The sequence below is a fragment of the Mustela putorius genome, unplaced genomic scaffold (genome assembly GCF_011764305.1).
Source record: "Mustela putorius furo isolate JIRA1106 unplaced genomic scaffold, ASM1176430v1.1 tig00003949_pilon_pilon_pilon, whole genome shotgun sequence".
NCBI classification, from domain to species: Eukaryota; Metazoa; Chordata; class Mammalia; order Carnivora; family Mustelidae; genus Mustela; species Mustela putorius.
Window position 1 is genome coordinate 8,879,612 of NW_025422093.1, and position 18,136 is coordinate 8,897,747.

At 38.6% G+C, this 18,136-nt stretch overlaps 1 protein-coding gene across 3 annotated transcripts in view; it reads right to left on the reverse strand.

Annotated features, from left to right (window-relative positions):
* Positions 1-17,890, reverse strand: part of BICC1 (BicC family RNA binding protein 1) — a 262,003-nt gene extending 244,113 nt beyond the window's left edge. For all 3 annotated transcript variants that reach the window (XM_045069916.1, XM_045069915.1, XM_045069917.1), the window contains exon 1: positions 17,365-17,890. In XM_045069916.1, coding sequence (XP_044925851.1) covers positions 17,365-17,860 — 496 coding nt within the window. In that variant the 5' untranslated portion in view covers positions 17,861-17,890. The remainder of the gene's footprint in view (positions 1-17,364) is intronic.
* Between the last annotated feature and the right edge of the window lie 246 nt (positions 17,891-18,136).

Below are 18,136 nucleotides of genomic sequence, written 5' to 3' on the forward strand. Positions count from 1 at the left end.
GACAGCTATGCATAGAAGAATGAAACTCGACCATTCTCTTACACCATACACAAAGATAAACTAAAAATGAGATGAAAGACTTCAATGTGAGACAGGAATCCATCAAAATCCTACAGAACATAGGCAGTAACCTCTTCGACATTAGCCACAGCAACTTCTTTCAAGACACATCTCCAAAGGTGAAGGAAACCAAAGCAAAAAAGAACTTTTAGGGCTTCATCAAGAAAAAACCCTTCCTTACAGTGAAGTTAACAGTCAACAAAACAAAAAGGCAACCTACAGAATGGGAGAAGATACTTGCAAATGACACTATAGACAAAGGGCTGATATCCAATATCCATAAAGAAATTCTCAAACTCAACACGTGAAAAAACAATAATCAAGTCAAAAACTGGGCAGAAAACATGAGCGGACACTTTTCCAAAGAAGACATACCCATGGCTAACGGACACATGAAAATATGCCTATTATCATTAGTCATCAGGGAAATTCAAAACAAAGCCACACTGAGATACCACCTTACACCAGACAGAATGGAAAAAATTGACAAGACAAGAAACAACAAATGTTGGAGAGGCTGTGGAGAATGGGGAACCCTCTTACGCTGTTGGCAGGAATGCAAGTTGTTACAACCACTTTGGAAAACAGTGTGGAAGTACCTCCAAAAGTTAAAAATAGATCAATCCTATGATCCAGCAACTGTACTACTGGAGATTTTGATACTGTTTACAGTGAATCTATAGATCACTTTGTAATCTACACTTTGTAATCTACACTTTGTATAATAGGGCATTTTAATAATACTAAGTCTTCCAACCATATATCTTTCCACTTGTGTCTTCTTTAATTTCACCAATGTTTTACAGTTCTCAATATCCACATCTCCTCACTTAAGTTTATTTCCTAAGTATTTTATTCTTTTTGATGCTATTGTATTTGGGATTATTTTCTTATTTTTGGATTGGTCATTACATAGAAATGCAATTTACTTTTGTATGTTCATTCTGTATCCTAAAACTTTGCTGAAATTGCTTATTCAAACGGTTTTGTGTGTGTGGAATCTCTAGTGATTTCTACATGCAAGATCATGCCATCTGCAAACAAATAATTTTACCTCTTCCTTTCCTATTTGGATGCCCTTTTATTTCTCTACCTGACTGTTCTGGCTAGGACTTTCAGTACCTTATTGAATAGAAGTGATGAGAATGGGCACCCTGACCTTAGAGAAAAAACTTTCAGTTTTTCACCATTGAGTGATGTTAGCCGTGCTTTTCATATTTGCCCTTCCTTACATTGAGGTAATTCTCAGTTTATTTTTTTTTAAGATTTTATTTATGCAGTTGACAGAAAGAGATCACAAGTAGGCAGAGAGGCAGGCAGACAGAGAGGGGGAAGCAGGCTCCCCGCTAAGCGGAGAGCCTGATACGGGGCTCAATCCAATGACCCTGAGATCATGACCTGAACTGAAGGCAGAGGCTAAACCCACTGAGCAAACCAGGCACCCCTAATTCTGTTTACTGAATGTTTTTTTCATAAAAAGATGATGAATATTGCCAAATGTTTTTTACTACCTACCTGAATCCTGTGGGTTTTGTCCTTCATTCTCTTCATGTGGTATATTACACAGATTGATTTTCACATGTTAAGCCATTCTTGCATTCCAGAAATAAACCTCACTTGGTTTATTTAATTATATATTAAATATAATCCTTTTAATATGCTGCTGAATTTAGTTTCCTAATATTTTGTTGAGGATCTTTGCATCAATATTCACTGGGGATATTGGCTTGTAGTTTTCTTGTAGTATCTTTGATTTTTAGCATCGGGGGCTTTATAGCATGAGTTTGGAAGTGTTCCATCCTCCTCAAATTTTAGGAAGAGATGAAGAACTAGATTCAATCCTTTGTTAAATGTTTGGTATCATTCTCCAAGGAAGCCATCCAGCTTTGGGCTTTTCATTATTAAGATTACTTCTGATTCAAGCTCTTTACTAGTTAAAGCTCTGTTCAGATTTTTTTTTTAAATCTCTTCATGATTCAGTCTTGGTAGGTCATATATTTTTCTAAATTTATCCATTTCTTGTAGATTATCCAATTTTAGGCATATAAATGTTCAGTTGTCCTGTATGATCTTTTTTATTTCCATGGCATCACTTGTAATATCTCCTCTTTCATTTCTGATTTTTATTATTTGAGATCAAACTCCCTGATCAAAAGACATAAAGTAGCTGAATGGATTTTTAAAAATGGCCAACCAAAAAAAAAAAAAAACTGTCCAACTGTATGTTGTAAGGGACTCACTTTAGATATAAAGAATACACAGGCTGAAAGTGAAAGGAAGGGAAAAGATATTTCATTGCAAATGGAAGCTGAAGGTAGTTCTTTTTTTAATTTTTTGAGGAACCTCCATTCTGTTTTCCAAAGTAGCTATCCCAGTTTGCATTCCCACCAGCAGAGTAAGAGGGTTCCCTTTTCTCCGCATCCTCGCCAACATCTGTCATTTCATGTTAACTTAAGCCCTTCTGACTGGTGTAAGGTGGTATCTCATTGTGGTTCTGATTTGTATTTCCCTGATGCCAAGTGATGTGGAGCATTTTTTCATGTGTTTGTTGGAAATTTACATGTCTCCTTGGGAGAAATGTCTGCTCATGTCTTCTGCCCATTTCTTGACTGGATTTGTTGTTTTTTGATTGTTGAGTTTGATAAGTTCTTTATAAATCTTTGGATAGCAGCCCTTTATCTGTTAACATCATTTGCAAATATCTTCTCCCATTATGTAAGTTGCCTTTTTGTTTTGTTGACTGTTTCCCTTGTCATTCAGAAGCCTTTTATCTTGATGAAGTTCCAATAGTTCATTTCTGCTTTTGTTTCTCTTGCTTTAGAAGATGTTTCTAGCAGAAAGTTACTGTGGCCAAGGTCAAAGAGATTGCTGCCTATGTTCTCTTCTGGATTTTGATGGAATCCTGTCTCAGGTTTAAGTCTTTTACCATTTTGAGTTTATTTTTGTGTACAGTGTAAGAGAAAGGTCCAGTTTCATTCTGCATATGATCTCCAACTTTCCCAATACAATTTATTAAAGAGACTGTCTCTTTTCCATTAGATGTTCTTTCCTGCTTTGTTGAAGATTAGTTAATCATAGAGTTGAGGGTCCATTTCTTGGTTTTTTATGTGTCTCAGTGGGACAACTTTAGATGGACCTAGTTAGAATCTTTTAAGTTTTCTCCTTCCTTATCTGGGAAGCTTCCTACCATTGTGTCTTCAAAGAAACTCTCTGCTCATCTCTCTCTTCTCAAGGACTCCCATATTGTATAAATTGGACCATCTGACAGTGTCCTATAAGTCCCTCAGACTTTTTTCACATTTGTTTTTTTTTTTCCCTTTCATTTCTCTGATGTGATCATTTCAAATGAACTGTCTTTAAGTTCACTGATTCTTTCTCCTGCTATATCAAGTCTGATGTTGAACCCCTCTACTGAATTCTTCCATTAATCTACTGAAGCACACTGAGTTTAAGACAATTACTTTTAATTCTTTGTCCACTAATTCATAAAGCTCCATTTCTTATGTTTGGTTTCTGAAGATTATTTTTTAACACAAAAAAGCACTCATGAGTTTATTAATCCTAATGTCATCAGCTGCTATAAATTAGAAGCCTTTTTGCATTTTTTTAATTTAATTTAATTTTATCTTTTTTTCGGTGTTCCAAAATTCAATGCTTATGTACCACACCCAGTGTTCCATGCAATACATGCCCTCCAAAATACCCACCACTAAGCTCATCCCACCGCCAAACCCTCCCCCGCAAAAACCCTTAGTTTGCTTCCCAGAGACCACAGTCTCTCATGGTTTGTCTCCCCCTCCGATTTCCCCCAACTCATTTCTCTTCTCCATTTCCCAATGTTATTTTGTTCTTTTGGTTGAGCCATGCTTCCCTGTTTTGTTGTGTCCTTTGTTAACTGCTATTTTTTTGGTTGTCATTTTTGCATTTTAAAAAGGCAGCCACCTCCCCCAGTTTTTATGGACTGGCTTTATGTATTGGAAGACTTTCATCAGTCAGCCTGGCTAGAGATTTTGGGGGCCTTTCAAACCTTTTACAAGGATACATGTTTTCTGAGCTTGTATAATTTTCCAACTAAAGAGGTTTTCCAGTTTATTTTGCGTGAAGCATTAGTCTATTTCTCCCTCTGATGTCTATCTACAGTACTGCAGGTTCTCTGGCACTATCACAGGTTGCTGAGCCTTCTTTTGCTCTCAATAGCCAGGCATCCAAAGTATACCAGTTCCCCATCAGCACTCCATGTCAAGCAACAAAATATAAACAAACCCCTCATGTAGTTTCCCACTCCAAGAAAACCCTGGAACATTGGATATATGTTCCACTATTCTCTTTTCCTTCCAAGGCACAAGCAGCATACTGGGCTTTTCCTTTTAATTATTAGCTTTACCGGCCTGTAGGAGGGGCTGATATAGATAAAATGAAACCACCTTTCTGACCCATTTCAATGCAGCTGTTCTTGCCTTTGCACTTGCCTGGGCATTAATATAATGGCTTTTTGGACTATATATTATTAAGTCAGTGTTTCTGTAGGGCAGTGAGTTCTGGAGTGTTCTATTCTACCATCTTTCTGACCAAAGACCAGTTTATTTCTGTAATCTCACATTATAACAAACTCAAAGGAAACACACACAACAGCAATGATCAACAATTTATAGGAAAGACTACGCTTTGATTTAGAACAAAGGGTATTGACATCCACTTCTATCTCTCTCTTTCTGAAATTTTTTTCCATTTAAAATATATAAAGCTTTTGTATTGTACAGACCATATTATATATTATCTCACCTCCACTACACTTCATCTCTGATTCCAGTCAAGCTACAGTTAATGACACTGTGCAGGCGTCAACCCATTTTGTACTAATAGTATCTCATCTCAAACTTATACCAAACAGACACTTCCCTTCATGCTCTGGGAGCTCACTGGATACATGGAGGGTCAAGAGTTGTCATACATATGTAACCCAGAGGCTCAGAAAAGGCAAACCTCATGGGGCAACCCTCCAGAAAGACAGAAACTTACAGACAAATACTTCTCCTTTTAGTGTCTTAGATGGGTGATTTAGGGATGTAGTCTCTGTGACTACCAGAAATAGCTGTTCACTCTCAGAGGTAACCAAGTCAATAATGCATCATTGTACTGGCTTTGTTTTTTTTTTCTCCTTCCCCATTTGACTCTCCTTATTCCCTCACCTCCTCTTCTCAAGAGCCTTTCTCAAATAAACTAGCTATTGTAAGTCTTAGTCTTGAGGGACAGAAGTAGGCAATGCCAGGCTAAAAAGCACATTACTTAAGCAGAACTTTACTCCATGGGATCTCCCTTTCTTTTCTGTTATTGAATATAGGTGGGTTTCCTCTATTCTACCAGACTATATTCCTCTTACAGGTAAAAGGCTTTATTCACTTGTGAAGTCTCATAATATGACCTCATGATTTTTTTTCAAACACAGTAATTGCCCATTGGGTTTTTCAGATGGCCTCATTATTCCTAATTTATAATAAAAGACAATTTTCACAAGCCTGAAAGCTAATCATTTATGCAGATCTTCATTCGAATTCAAATCCATTTTTATAATATTTTGTTGCTGAAGCTTAAATGTTTGACATAGTCAAATGCAATTTTCATAGATAACAGCATCTCAGATGTCCATTCACTGACAGTAAATATATTTTTGAAGGCAGCTTTCTCTTTAAGTGACAATATGACTGCCAGCAATGCTTTACTAAATTATAAATCCCTGTCCTCTCCCTGCCAAAAAAGCCTCTATAGATCTATGCTAAGCTTGGGTTTCCTTTACCAATATTAGAAAATAATTAAGAAAAACATTCCCCCTGGATTAAAATAAACATTCCTTTATATGAGTCCTCCTGCAACACTCAAGCTAAACATTTTTCTGGCTTTTTAAATCAGATCATTATAATCAAGCAATTTAAAAGATAACAATTTCTTGCCAAAATATTGATTTTGCTTTAAAAAGCTCAGAATATGATAAAGGAACCAACTCAAAAAACACGTAATACAAGCTTCAGTGGTCCTCTGTACAAGACAAATAGTGTGTTACTTCTCAATAATGAAGAAGAAATTAAAACAATTCTGAAAATACTTAAACTTTGGACATAGTTATCTTTTTAATTGAGAATTTACTCTAATGAACATTATTACATTTCCCTACTATGTTTCTCTAATGGTTTATATGAAATGTTTAAATCTTGGCACATGAAGCTTGCTAACTGGACATGATATAAAGGAAGGAAAATGTTACAAAAAGACGCTACTTGGGGAAGCACATGATCACCTTCGTTCATCTAACAGTTAACACCAACAAGTTTCAACTATGGTTAACATTGCCATTCCAGTATAATTACTGTAGAAAACCTTAAATTAAAGAAAAAAGAAAACCTTAAACTGGGTAACATCAAACCCACAAGACACTGTAAACCTGACTGCCAAGATGTCAACAGAGTTCACACAGTCAGCTGTCTTGTGAGTACTTGCTCCTCTAAACCAAGATACTCTACTGTCTTCATTCCACCCTCCTCCCCCATCTGTTGTGAATGCTAATGTGTGGTACTCATAAAGGCAAATTCCTACCCAAACTGCTCATGTACATGAACTCAGTCAGCTTCCACCACTGCAATCCAACCACTATGGGGCTTTTATTATATACTGTACAAAAAAACTCAGAATACTAAAACTGGGAAAGATTTTAGGGAAATCTAATCCAAAACCCTGAGAGGTTAAATGACTTACACAGTGTCAACACAGTGTCAATGGCAAGGCTGGATCATGAATTCAAGTTGCCTGACTCCTGGTTACCCACTCTTCTGAGAGGAATGGTTTATTTCTTTCTAGCCAAAAATATGTCAGTGACTATCCTAGTGCCATGAGCAAACTAACATAAAAGACCACTTATTATAAGAACAGATGGTCTCTTATCTGAGACGCTTCAAAAATCACATTTAAACAAGTATCTGGAGATGTATTCTTATAAGAAAAAGATAATCCAGTATCTATAACTAACGAATTCTATTAAACCTTGACAAATTTCAATGTATAAAACTAATCCAAATCAGACACAGATACAAATTATTCAACATTTACCTCACTTGAATTACTTTGCATACCCTTATTCAAAACTCTGCACTAATATACTATCACTAATAGTACAACATTCTACACAGCTCCTAGACTAAAAGTAAAGGAAGACCCCCTTACAGGTGGAAAGTTACTATGCCTTATTTAGATAAGGCAGAAATGTTGGTATTTCTGAAGGTCAAGCATATGCCCTACCTTTAAAGTTCCATTCCATGAAGTCAGTGCCAGGTCCATAGCCCAAAATAGGCAGTTTTTAATCCAGCTCCACCATGGATCATTTAGTCTATAAACACAGCACTGGACTAGACATTGGAGAGGAATAGGAGATGAATTTGAAACATATAGACCACGTACAGGGAACCAACTGTAAGCCAACTTGAAATTCATTACTATATCATCTTCACCTCAGCCCAGGGTGAGAGATATTATTATCCCTGTTTCATGAAGAAAACAGAAAAGTTAACCAAGGCTACTAGAAGGCAGAGCTTGGGAACATGTGCAATCTCACCAAGAATTCTAAACCAACTTCATACCTACTATCACATTCCTCTGCCTTTTAGCAGGGAACCAGAGAAACACTAACCTATTCTGGAGTATAGTTCAGCATCTTAGATCCAGATTTGGTATATGTCCACAATGAATATGAGTTTCAACTCAGCAACAACCGTGAGAAGAAAAGTACTGTCTAGATCCACGAAGAATTCCAAAAAGAAACCTACTCCCCAAGTTTAAAGTGTTTATAGTCTTTCTGTCGGTACAATACAGATCCCAACAGTACCGGGATCTCCTAGATTGCTGCATGAGAGATGGAGACGATTGAACACTCCTAAAGCTCCGGCAGAGTGTCTCATACAAATAATTAAAGGTGGCTGCTGCTTTCAAAATCACTACCATTCTTCAATAACCATACTCCTCAAAATTTTTCCCTCAGAATAAAGTTCCAAAGGAAGAAAAAAATACAATTCACATTTACTACAACATAGTCTATAACTGTAAAAATTTTTTAACCAAATGTACTATTATTCAACTGCAAAATTTTAATTTTGAAAACTGCTTAGAAATACAGAAATGGGAACCTGGGTGGCACAGTCGGCGTAGCATCTAACTCTTGGTTTCAGCTCTGGTCATGATCGCGGGGTCATGAGATGGAGCCCCAAGTCAGACTCCATACTGAGTGGGAAGTCTGCTTGAGACTCTCTCTCTCCTTGGGTCCTTCCCCCCCACCCCCCCCACCAGGCTCTCTCTCTCTTTCCAAAATAAACAGCTCTTTAAAAAATACATTAAAATAGTTAATATATTAGATTAAAATACTAAATACAAAATAGTAGCTAATGATATCGCAAGAACTACATAAACTCTACACAAATAGTCAAAGACTGTATATCAAGATTATATTTAAAAGCAGAAAAGTAAAAATAGCTGTCAGGATAGTGAGATTACTGATGATTATTTTCATTCTTAAAAAGCTTCCTTCATACTGCTTTTGAAATTTCTATAACAAATATGTCCTTTTAAATTATTTTATAATACATTAAATAGGTTTCTAACTTAATGGGAATCTGTAAGAAAATTAAATTTGTTCTGAGCCTACTGCACAATAATAAAGATAATATATTCCCCTATAGGAATATACAGGTTTGGGCTCTTCCTAAGTCCCATACAATACACTAAACAATGCTGTGCCAGTTATAAATTATGCTCCTAGACTAAAATGCTTCAAGATGGTCTAACATGGAGAAAGTACTTCAAGGACAAAGGAAATCAAAGAAAGATAAGGATCTGAATCTTTTTAATTTTGACCGTAACCATGAAACCATGTAGACAAGGTTTCTCAAAGTATAGCCCTAGGATCACAACCTAGAGTCACGCTGAGATTCTTTTCAAAATGCAGATTCCAACCACTATAGCAATCCTCCAGCCTACACAATCAGAATCTCCAACATAAGCCCAGAGTTTGCCTTTCTGCACAATATTCCCAGATGATTTTTATGCACACAGATTTTAAGAACTATTGATCTGCAGACATGTTAATCAGGTAAAATAAATACCTTTTAAAATTTTCAGTGAAAGAAACATATAGAACTCTTAACTGTGGATAGGTCATTCAATTACATCCTAATTTCTCACAATTAACAGCTTAAACAAGTAAGGCTATAAGATCACAGGCATGAGGAGCAGACATCCTGCAAATCTGTTGTCTCTTCTGCCTAACCTGTCAAAGTTTCCAGAAAATAATTTTGTGCACTTTAACAGGAGTCTTAAAAGAGCCATGCCCTTTGCTCAAAAATTTCACTAGTAAGAATTTTTCCTACAAGGATATTCAAGGGTGCAAACAAGGTTTTTAGGCAAGAGTGTTTGGGACAGCAGTATTAATATTCACCATTTGCCATTTTTCTGAGTATATGCACTGGATCTGGGCCTTGTGCTTACACATAGTATTTCTCTAACCCTCAGTAGTTTTATCCCCACTGTAGACAGAAAAAGACTAGGGTGCAGAGAAGTTACTTACTTGCCTAGGCAGGTTATTTTTTAACCTGCCCAGGATCTGAATCTCGGGCAGTATGAGTGAAAACATCAGACTCTACCCACTCCCCACCCTGTGAAATGTTTTAAGATGTCATAATGTTTAAGCAAAGTATGATATATCAAGGTGATATTTTATATCCACTTAAAACCATACTCTTCAAAAGTCTTTAATGAGATGGAAAATACTCATGACACAATGCTAAGTGAAAAACTGGGTGTGATTCCAATTTAGAATGTAGGGGACACAAAACACAGAACCATATCTATCTTATCTATCTTGGTTTTGTCTGCATCCCCAAAGCCTAATGCTAACAATGTACCTGATACACAGTGGGAACTCAATATCTGTTATAAAAATAAATTATGTCAGCATATTTTTTAAAGCCCAGAAAATAATTCCCAAAATACTATCAGTGGTTATTGCTAGATTTCCAAAACACAATAGTGGTTATTGCTAGATTAAGAAGACTTCTGGTTTTTCTTTTTTATATCTGTTTGTACTTTCAAGTATTCTGTTAAGTTTATATTACTTTCATAATGAGAAAAAAAACCACAATGACTAATATTCAAATCTTATGTTTGACCATCTTCCTATACAAGAGATGCAAGTAAGCTTTAGATAAACTCAATATGCAGACTAATGTGTGGTTTACCTTACTCACTGTAACAGAGAAATTTCTTCAAATCTACAAGGTGAGAATTACCTTTTTCTATGCCAGCATCATAAATACCAGTGGGAGTAACAAGTTATTAAACTTGTTACAAATAAATGTTTTCATTACCTATAGTCATTAGCAGCTTAGGAGGTAGGAAATGGATTTATAAATATATAACATCCACAAAATGTTTCTATTAATAGTTTGTGTATTTCGGATACTGCCCTAAAGGTAAGTACCATAAGGATTAAAAATCAATTGATAGGAGAAAAAAAGAAAAGAAAAGAAAAAGAAAGAAAGAAAGAAAGAAAAAATAAATCAATGTGGTGGCTTCTGCATTATAGCAAGGGTTTCTTGCCAAGGTCATCCCCCATACTAAGCAAGAGCCACTATAAATTAACATTATAATTGTGCCTCATCCTATCAGGAATTATTCAGTATTTTACATGTACCATGTCACTGAACCATGCATTTTTTAAGAGATACATTTTAGAATAAAGCCAAGAATGAGCCAACCGGTGTATTTTATTAGCTCATCACTCTGAACAATTTCAAACACCAAAGCATGGCACAAATCTGATGGTAATTCTACTGTCAAACTGCGTCCAAAATGACTTCATCTTCTGAACAAACTCTGGCTTTCTTGGCCAAAAGGACAGAAGCATGAACTATACTGAACCTGTCAATTCGAAAAGCAATTTGAGATGGGTGATAGGCAGGAAGGAAAAGAGAAAAGATATCTATCATGGAGTAATAAAAGGGAAAATAGGCATTTTTATTGTTGTGTAATTTTCGACTAAAAAAAAAACTGACATGGAAAAAACAGTGGAGGAAAAAAGGCAATTACATTACTTAGTGGACCTAGGTTCTGTTTGTAAAAGCAGTAACAGGATGAGAACAGCTCTATATGATAAGGATGTTTTGTCTTTAGAATTTAAGTTTATTCCTGCATTATGCCAAGAAAGAAATTCCACCTACCTATAACATTACCAAATAATCTAAATTTCTAGGGATTATCAATGCAGGTCAGTTGCCAATATAAGTAAGCTTCTGCTTCAGTCACAACTTCGAATTTTTGTCACAATCCCCACTTCACCCATCGTGGGGAAACCGGGTTGGATTCATTGTGCCTCCCTTTTTTTCCATGCCTACTTCTGTTAGAGAAGCTGGAAAAGCAGTTACAGTCCCAGAATCTCATGTAGCAAAGAGCAACCAAAGAAATACAGATGGAAGTTTCAGGAGAGAGATTCTTCCTCAAAATCTTGAATAGAAAACAATGTTTCCTCCATTCCCCTGCACAGACCCCGGATGCACCTCCAGGAACAGACAGCCAGTCTAGAACAATGAGGTCAAAAGCCAGAGAGTGGGGATGGCAGAGGGTAGTCACTGGGCTCCTTGAGGACCCTGGGGCAACTACTGGGGCTTGGACCTCTTAGCTCCAGATTTTGTGTTAGGTGAGGAAAATAAACCCCTGGCTTGTTTAAGCCGCCCTGTGTTCGGTTTTCTGTTAGTCACAGCCAAATACATTCCTGCCCATTAAAATCATCAATATGACAAGCCTTTCTATGTTTTAACTTATCATTGATCAACTTCGACAAAACCCCACAAGCCTTTGCAAAGATAAGACTTACTATGAGTACCTGCATTGACCAAGAGTGCTTACTCAATGCCCTAGAGGCCAGGGACATATGCCCACCTGGTTTTATCCTTACAGGACCCTAGGAGAGGCAAAGTTAAGACCCCAATCCAGGCCAGTCTAACAGCAGCTCCTGAGCTCTTTACTGCGGAGCTACACGATCTCTGATGGACTTTTTCACTGTTTATAAAGCAATCTTAACCTTCAAGTCTGAGCTCAACCTCAACGACAATTGTCCTAACTAACCTTCTGATTGGAGAAAGACTTCTAAAAAATAAATAACCCCTTCCCTGAAACAAAAGGAATTCACATGTAGTTTTTTTTTGAAAACCTGGTGAGCATTTGCTCTTTAGTGTTTTGAAATCTTTATCACAAGGCACAGAGCTGTGGCGATACTGACATCCACCAAGCACCATGAGCCTAGCACTGAGCTAAGCATTTCACGTGCATAGTCTTATTCAGTGCTCACAACATCCCCATTTTACAAGTGAGCAAACAGAACAAGTCTGGGCACAGACTTTGAAAAAAGCCTCTTTCTAGACACCAGTGAATGACAAGTTCAAAGCAATGTAAAACTAGAAAGGAAACAGATTTTGCTGCTAGTCTTTTGTAAAAGTATCAGAAATGAATGGCTCAGGACCCTTCAAAGAATGAAAAATACTCAAGGCAAGGACAACTAACAAGAACATAAAGCTCTCTCATCCTGAGCAAAACCTAAAATTCCACAGTCATGTCTAATATAGTTTTACGCAGTATATACTCAACCACCTTTACAAGAAGCTAATATACTCATCACAGTGTAAGCTGCCACGAAGGTCAATAATATTTAAATAACTATCAATATTTATTTATCATAAGACCATTTAATTTCTTTTCCAATACACTTGATTTTCATTTGCAATATAAAAATGTGCATTTTATGAACTATGGTTTATAATGAACATAGTTATCATTCATTTATTCAGCATTTCCTACATGGCCAGCACTGTGATGCTTTACATACATCATTTTTGTCTTAATCATCACAAGCACTTCAAGATGCTAGAACTATTAATACCCTCTTTTATTTTTTGACTGATTCATTGACTGATTGATGGGAGGAGGGCAGAGAGACAGAGAGAACCCCAAGCAGGCTCCACACCCAGCAAGAAGCCCACTGCAGGGCTCAATCTCACAACCCCGAGATCATGAACGAGCCAAAATCAAGAGTCAGATGCTTAAGTGACTGAGCCACCCAGGTGACCCACCCACTTTCAGACAGAGGGCCACAGGTGATGAATTTTCCCAAGCTCCCTATTAGAAGGCAGCATCAAGATTTGAATTCACATTCTGGCCCAGCACCTTGTGATTTTAACCCCTAAGCTTCATAAAGTTTGGTTTATTCCTGTTGTATAACCCTTAATCAAACATTAGCTAGAAACCTGTATCAAGCTTAGCTCTTACTTATCTTCACTTTCAGTTCTTCCCAATTTTCATATATTTGTGCTTTGTATTTCTCCCACAAAATACCTACAACACAGGACCATCTTCACTAAAGATTCACTTCACTTGTTAAATTAAAGAGATAACATAACTGCTGCTCTTACTTTTAATCAATAATGTGTTGACAACCTATTTTAGTGGCTACTTCTGCTACGCAAGCCAGAAGTCAATGATCCCTATTGTGCCTGTCATTGTAAAAATGCAACACGGTTTTTAAAGTCTTTAACAGCAATATCCTAAAAGCCCACCAGATGTCAACCTCAGTTCATAAAAATAGGCCATTTCCCACCTGTAACACTTCCTCTATGATGAAACAAGGGATTCAGAACTCTGAAAATGGCTATGCTTCTAAATTGTATATAGGAATTTTTAATTGTATGGTATGCATGTATGTTTTGTAAGTTAAGAAGAAAAGTGTAACAGTAAGATGTATAACAACCAAAAAGACAGAGAGAAAGAAAGAAAAAAACATACATATGCAAATTCCATGTTTGCCTCTCAGACCTCTAGCAAACACCAAGACTATTTCTATTTCTGACTCTTCTGACCTATTTATTTCCTACTTTCCTATACTATTCTTTCTTCTATACTATTCTCTTCCTCCTCTTTGCATACCATAAGTCACATTTAATTGACTTAAATGAATCAATACTATCATTTCATATGAGGCATGAACTCTGAAGTTTGAAAATCAGTATTAAATAAATTAAAAAACAATTTTTCTTTACAATTAAACAGTGCTGTCCATGGTATGCATTCCAAGGCTGACCATAAACTTCAATAAACTTGAAAATAGTTCTCATTTATAAAACCACTGACTAATACAATTGATAATCTTTGTTTAGACAAAAATGTCAGATACTCTGCAAGACTGTTCCAAAGTGGTTATCAGACAAAAAAAGATAAAGGAAAAAAAAAGAAAAAAGAAAAGAGAAAAGAAAAACTAGCAATTTCTCCCTACCTTTTCAGCCTGGTGGTTTTTATGTATATAAATTATTTGGGGATTCATTGTTCACCCAAGAATGGTATTTCATTTCTTTGATCAGTGCCCTACTGCCCATATTTTAACCTCAGTGAATTTTTGGTCCATTGCATAGAAGAAATTCTCTACTAATAAAAATGCACCCATTAAAGATTAACTTGCCCCCAGGACAGTCTCTCTAGAAACAAATTCCAAGCATTATAATCACTAATTTGTACTATGTAGACTTAAAGACAGATAATCTTATTTACCCAGATTTAAACTGGAAAGCGGCATATATTTTAAGGCAATTATGAAAAGAAAGATGGCAAATCCGATTCACATAATCAGAAATCCAATCAGGCAAATACTTTTACTTACTTGGCACTTTTCAAAAGAAAAAGTTTTATACCGAAGAATATCTAACAATATTAGAATATTTACTGACTTGCCAAACTTCCTATTTTGGTCTCTATTTTACTTCCACAATATGAAATTGCAGAATTTTTTGGTTCTCCAAATAATTAAGTATACACTATCTGTCAGAAATTGTAATGGGCACTGCAAATGTGCCCATTTGTATCTATGCTATAATATTTATTATTAATAATAATAAAAGCATCTAAAATATATTAGGCTGTTATTTGTCATTAGCTTATCAGGCATTGTACCTTTTAATTCTCACAAAACCCCAACAGAAATACTATTATTAGTCCCATTTAGAGATGGGCAAACTGAGACAAAGGCCCAGAAACTGTCCCAATGTCTGTAGGATATCAACCTAGGTCTGAGTGATGCCAGTGGCCACTCTCTGTATAATCCCCTGGCTTAAAACAATGAGACACAGGATTATTTTTGGTTCAGAAAACCAGTCTCATTCCTTCAAACATAGTAGTTCTACATACTTTAACACTAGGAAGCATGCATCACAAAATGCCTTGATACACTGTGTACCACGTTCTATTGCCAAACAAGTTCAAAATTTACTTTCTCAGAAGGCATAATTCACTTATTGGTGATTTCTGGAAAGTTAATCAAAAGCCTATGTTCAATCATTAAAGAATTCTTTGGGGCTGAAATGTAAATATTTCACTATACATTGATTGTTGAAGAAACGTTGCCTCTGTTAGTGTTAGGACTTCTTGAGAAAGAAACTTTATCACTGAAGCAATTTTAAACCACCTCATGGCAGAGTAGCTAAGGGGGCAGCCTTCAAATTTAAGAAATGCTTCACCCATATTTCATTTTATTCTAGAGAAAAATTAATTAATTCAAAAAAGAAATCCACTTCCAAAGCTCAGAGGGCTGCCTAGAAACTAACATCGCTGTCACTATCTGTGCATGCACAAATGGAACAGGTAAGGAAGACGTAGTATTATTAGAAGATCCATCTTTCACATCATCCCAAACTCACGTAGGAAACAATCTCGCAATATTTTTCTGAATAAACTTAATATTTTGTTTTAGAATCAGAAATTAGTCAAAAAGAACAATGGAACAAATTAAACTAAAATGGATCGAAATACAACTTTAATTTCCAAATCCTCTATAATTTAATTTTTAAATCCACTATACGATATTCTTATTTGAACAGTTTATTACAAAAATAACTCTCCTAGAAACATTATATAATTTAAGGAGGAAAAAAGAGAGAAAGAGACAGACATGATAAGCACGAGGGATGTTTATCAGTAAAAATAAGCAACAAGGGAGCTCATCCAAAAACCCCAGCCAAACACTCCTGCTATTTGTTTCTACCAAGTTATTGTCTTGGAAAACATGTTGTTCTCTCTTAAAATAACCTGTTTAATTGTCTTTAAAAGCCACTGCATTTCCAGGGAGGGCTAAACAGCTCCGATGTTGTGATGCACTGACTGATAAAGTCCGAATTAGTTATGCACAAAGCGACAGAAGAAAGTTGGAACCGCCAATCCTCTCTTGATATAAAGACACTGGCTACTGAATGAACCCACCATACACCCTTAGTCAAATTAATGCCTGGTCCTCTAAGTATTTTAAGAATGACAGCCATTCAAACCATCATAGTTTTCTGGATGAGGGAAATGACCACACTGGTGACTGACAGGTAGGCGAGTAATTAACATTTTTAAGGCAGGCCCAAATGACCTTGGACATTTTAGCGTTCACTCTAAGAATTCCAATCCTCCCATTAAAACTCAGAATTTGTCTCCAGTCCTAAAGCTGTTATGCCTGGGAAAGTCCCAGAGAAACTAGGGGGGAAAAAAAATGTGTAAGACAGACTCTCATAACACAGGAAGATTTTTATGAACTGAGTGTAACTCAAGATGTGTTTTATAAGCCTGTCAGGAGATGAACACACAGTGTCTTCCAACCCAGCAGCACTGCCCTGACACAGCCCCCAGGCTCTGGCTCTTTACCCCCATCCAGGCCCCTTTTACTCCAGAGCGGAGGGTGGGGGGCGGGAGCTCCTATCTTAAGCCCTGACATCTGCGGTGTTTCCCAATAGCTAAACAAGGCCCCTCAGCTGGAGGAAGTGGATACTGACAGGAGGAGAAACAGGGACAGAGCGCTAGAATTCAAGGCTATCAGGGAGTGGGGATACAGTCACGAATATTCTGTGCGGCCGCAGTGGGTCCTGATGGCACAGCCCGGGTATCGAGGCTAAAGTTGGCATCTCCAAAGTATCGAAGTGAACACAACTGGGACATGCCGGTACAAACCCGGCCTTTGGCTTTTCTAAAGCGGGTCAAGTTAGCACAAGGCTCCCGGTGCCTGGAGACCTGAGAGGCGTGGAAGGCTGGAGAGTCCCGCGAGGTCCCCACTCCTTGGGTGTCCTGCGGCTTCGCGGGAGAGGAAACCGGGAAACTACGTCGGCTCTGGGCTGGGGTGGGGAGCTGGGCGCAGAGCGGGGATGTCCGGGAAGAAGTGCGGACTCGGTCCGGGAGGCCGAGGACGTGGGGGATGCCTACCTTGTAACATGGCCTCAAGTTTCTTCCTGTCCACGCGGAAGCGCTCCTCGCTCCACTCGGGGCTATGCAGGGGCGCCCCGGCGACCAGGTCGTCCTCGGAGCCGGGCATGGGCGAGTCAGTGCTGCGTTCGCTGTTGGAGCCCGGGTCCGAGTGCGCCGCCAGGTAGCCGGGCTCGCCCTGGGCGGCCATGGTGGGCGCGCGGCGCTCGGGCTCCGGCTCCGGCTCGGGCTCCGACTGCGGCCGCCGCTCCGCCTGCGCCCCCGCCTCCGCTTGCAGTCCGGGCTCCACTGGCTCCCCGCGACGCGGCGCTAGCTCGTCCCCCGGCAGCCGCCCACGCCGCCGCCAACGCCGCCGCCACGGAGCCCCCGGCGCATCCCAACCCCGAGAGCCGCCTGCTGCCCAGAGTCCGGGCCCGGATTCTGGGCCAGTGACTGCGCCTCCCACTGCCAGCAACGCCCGAGCGGAATGAGCGCGCCGCGCCGCCCGCGCCTCCATCCGCAGGGCTCCGGCGCCCCCTCCCCGCCCGCCGCCCCGGCCGCCGTGCGCTCATTGGCCCCGCCGGCCCACGGGGAGCCGCGGCGGGCGGGCGCGCGGGCGGGGCGCCCCTGGCGCTCGAACACACTCGCGCGCGCACACTCACCACGTACACACTACTGCTTTTCTGCACTTACTCGTACAAAACTTATCCCGCCCGTGTACTTTCACGGTTCTTCAAACACAGACACTCACCAGGTTTAAAGCACACTTTCCGAACGCACGCCGAATGCACAC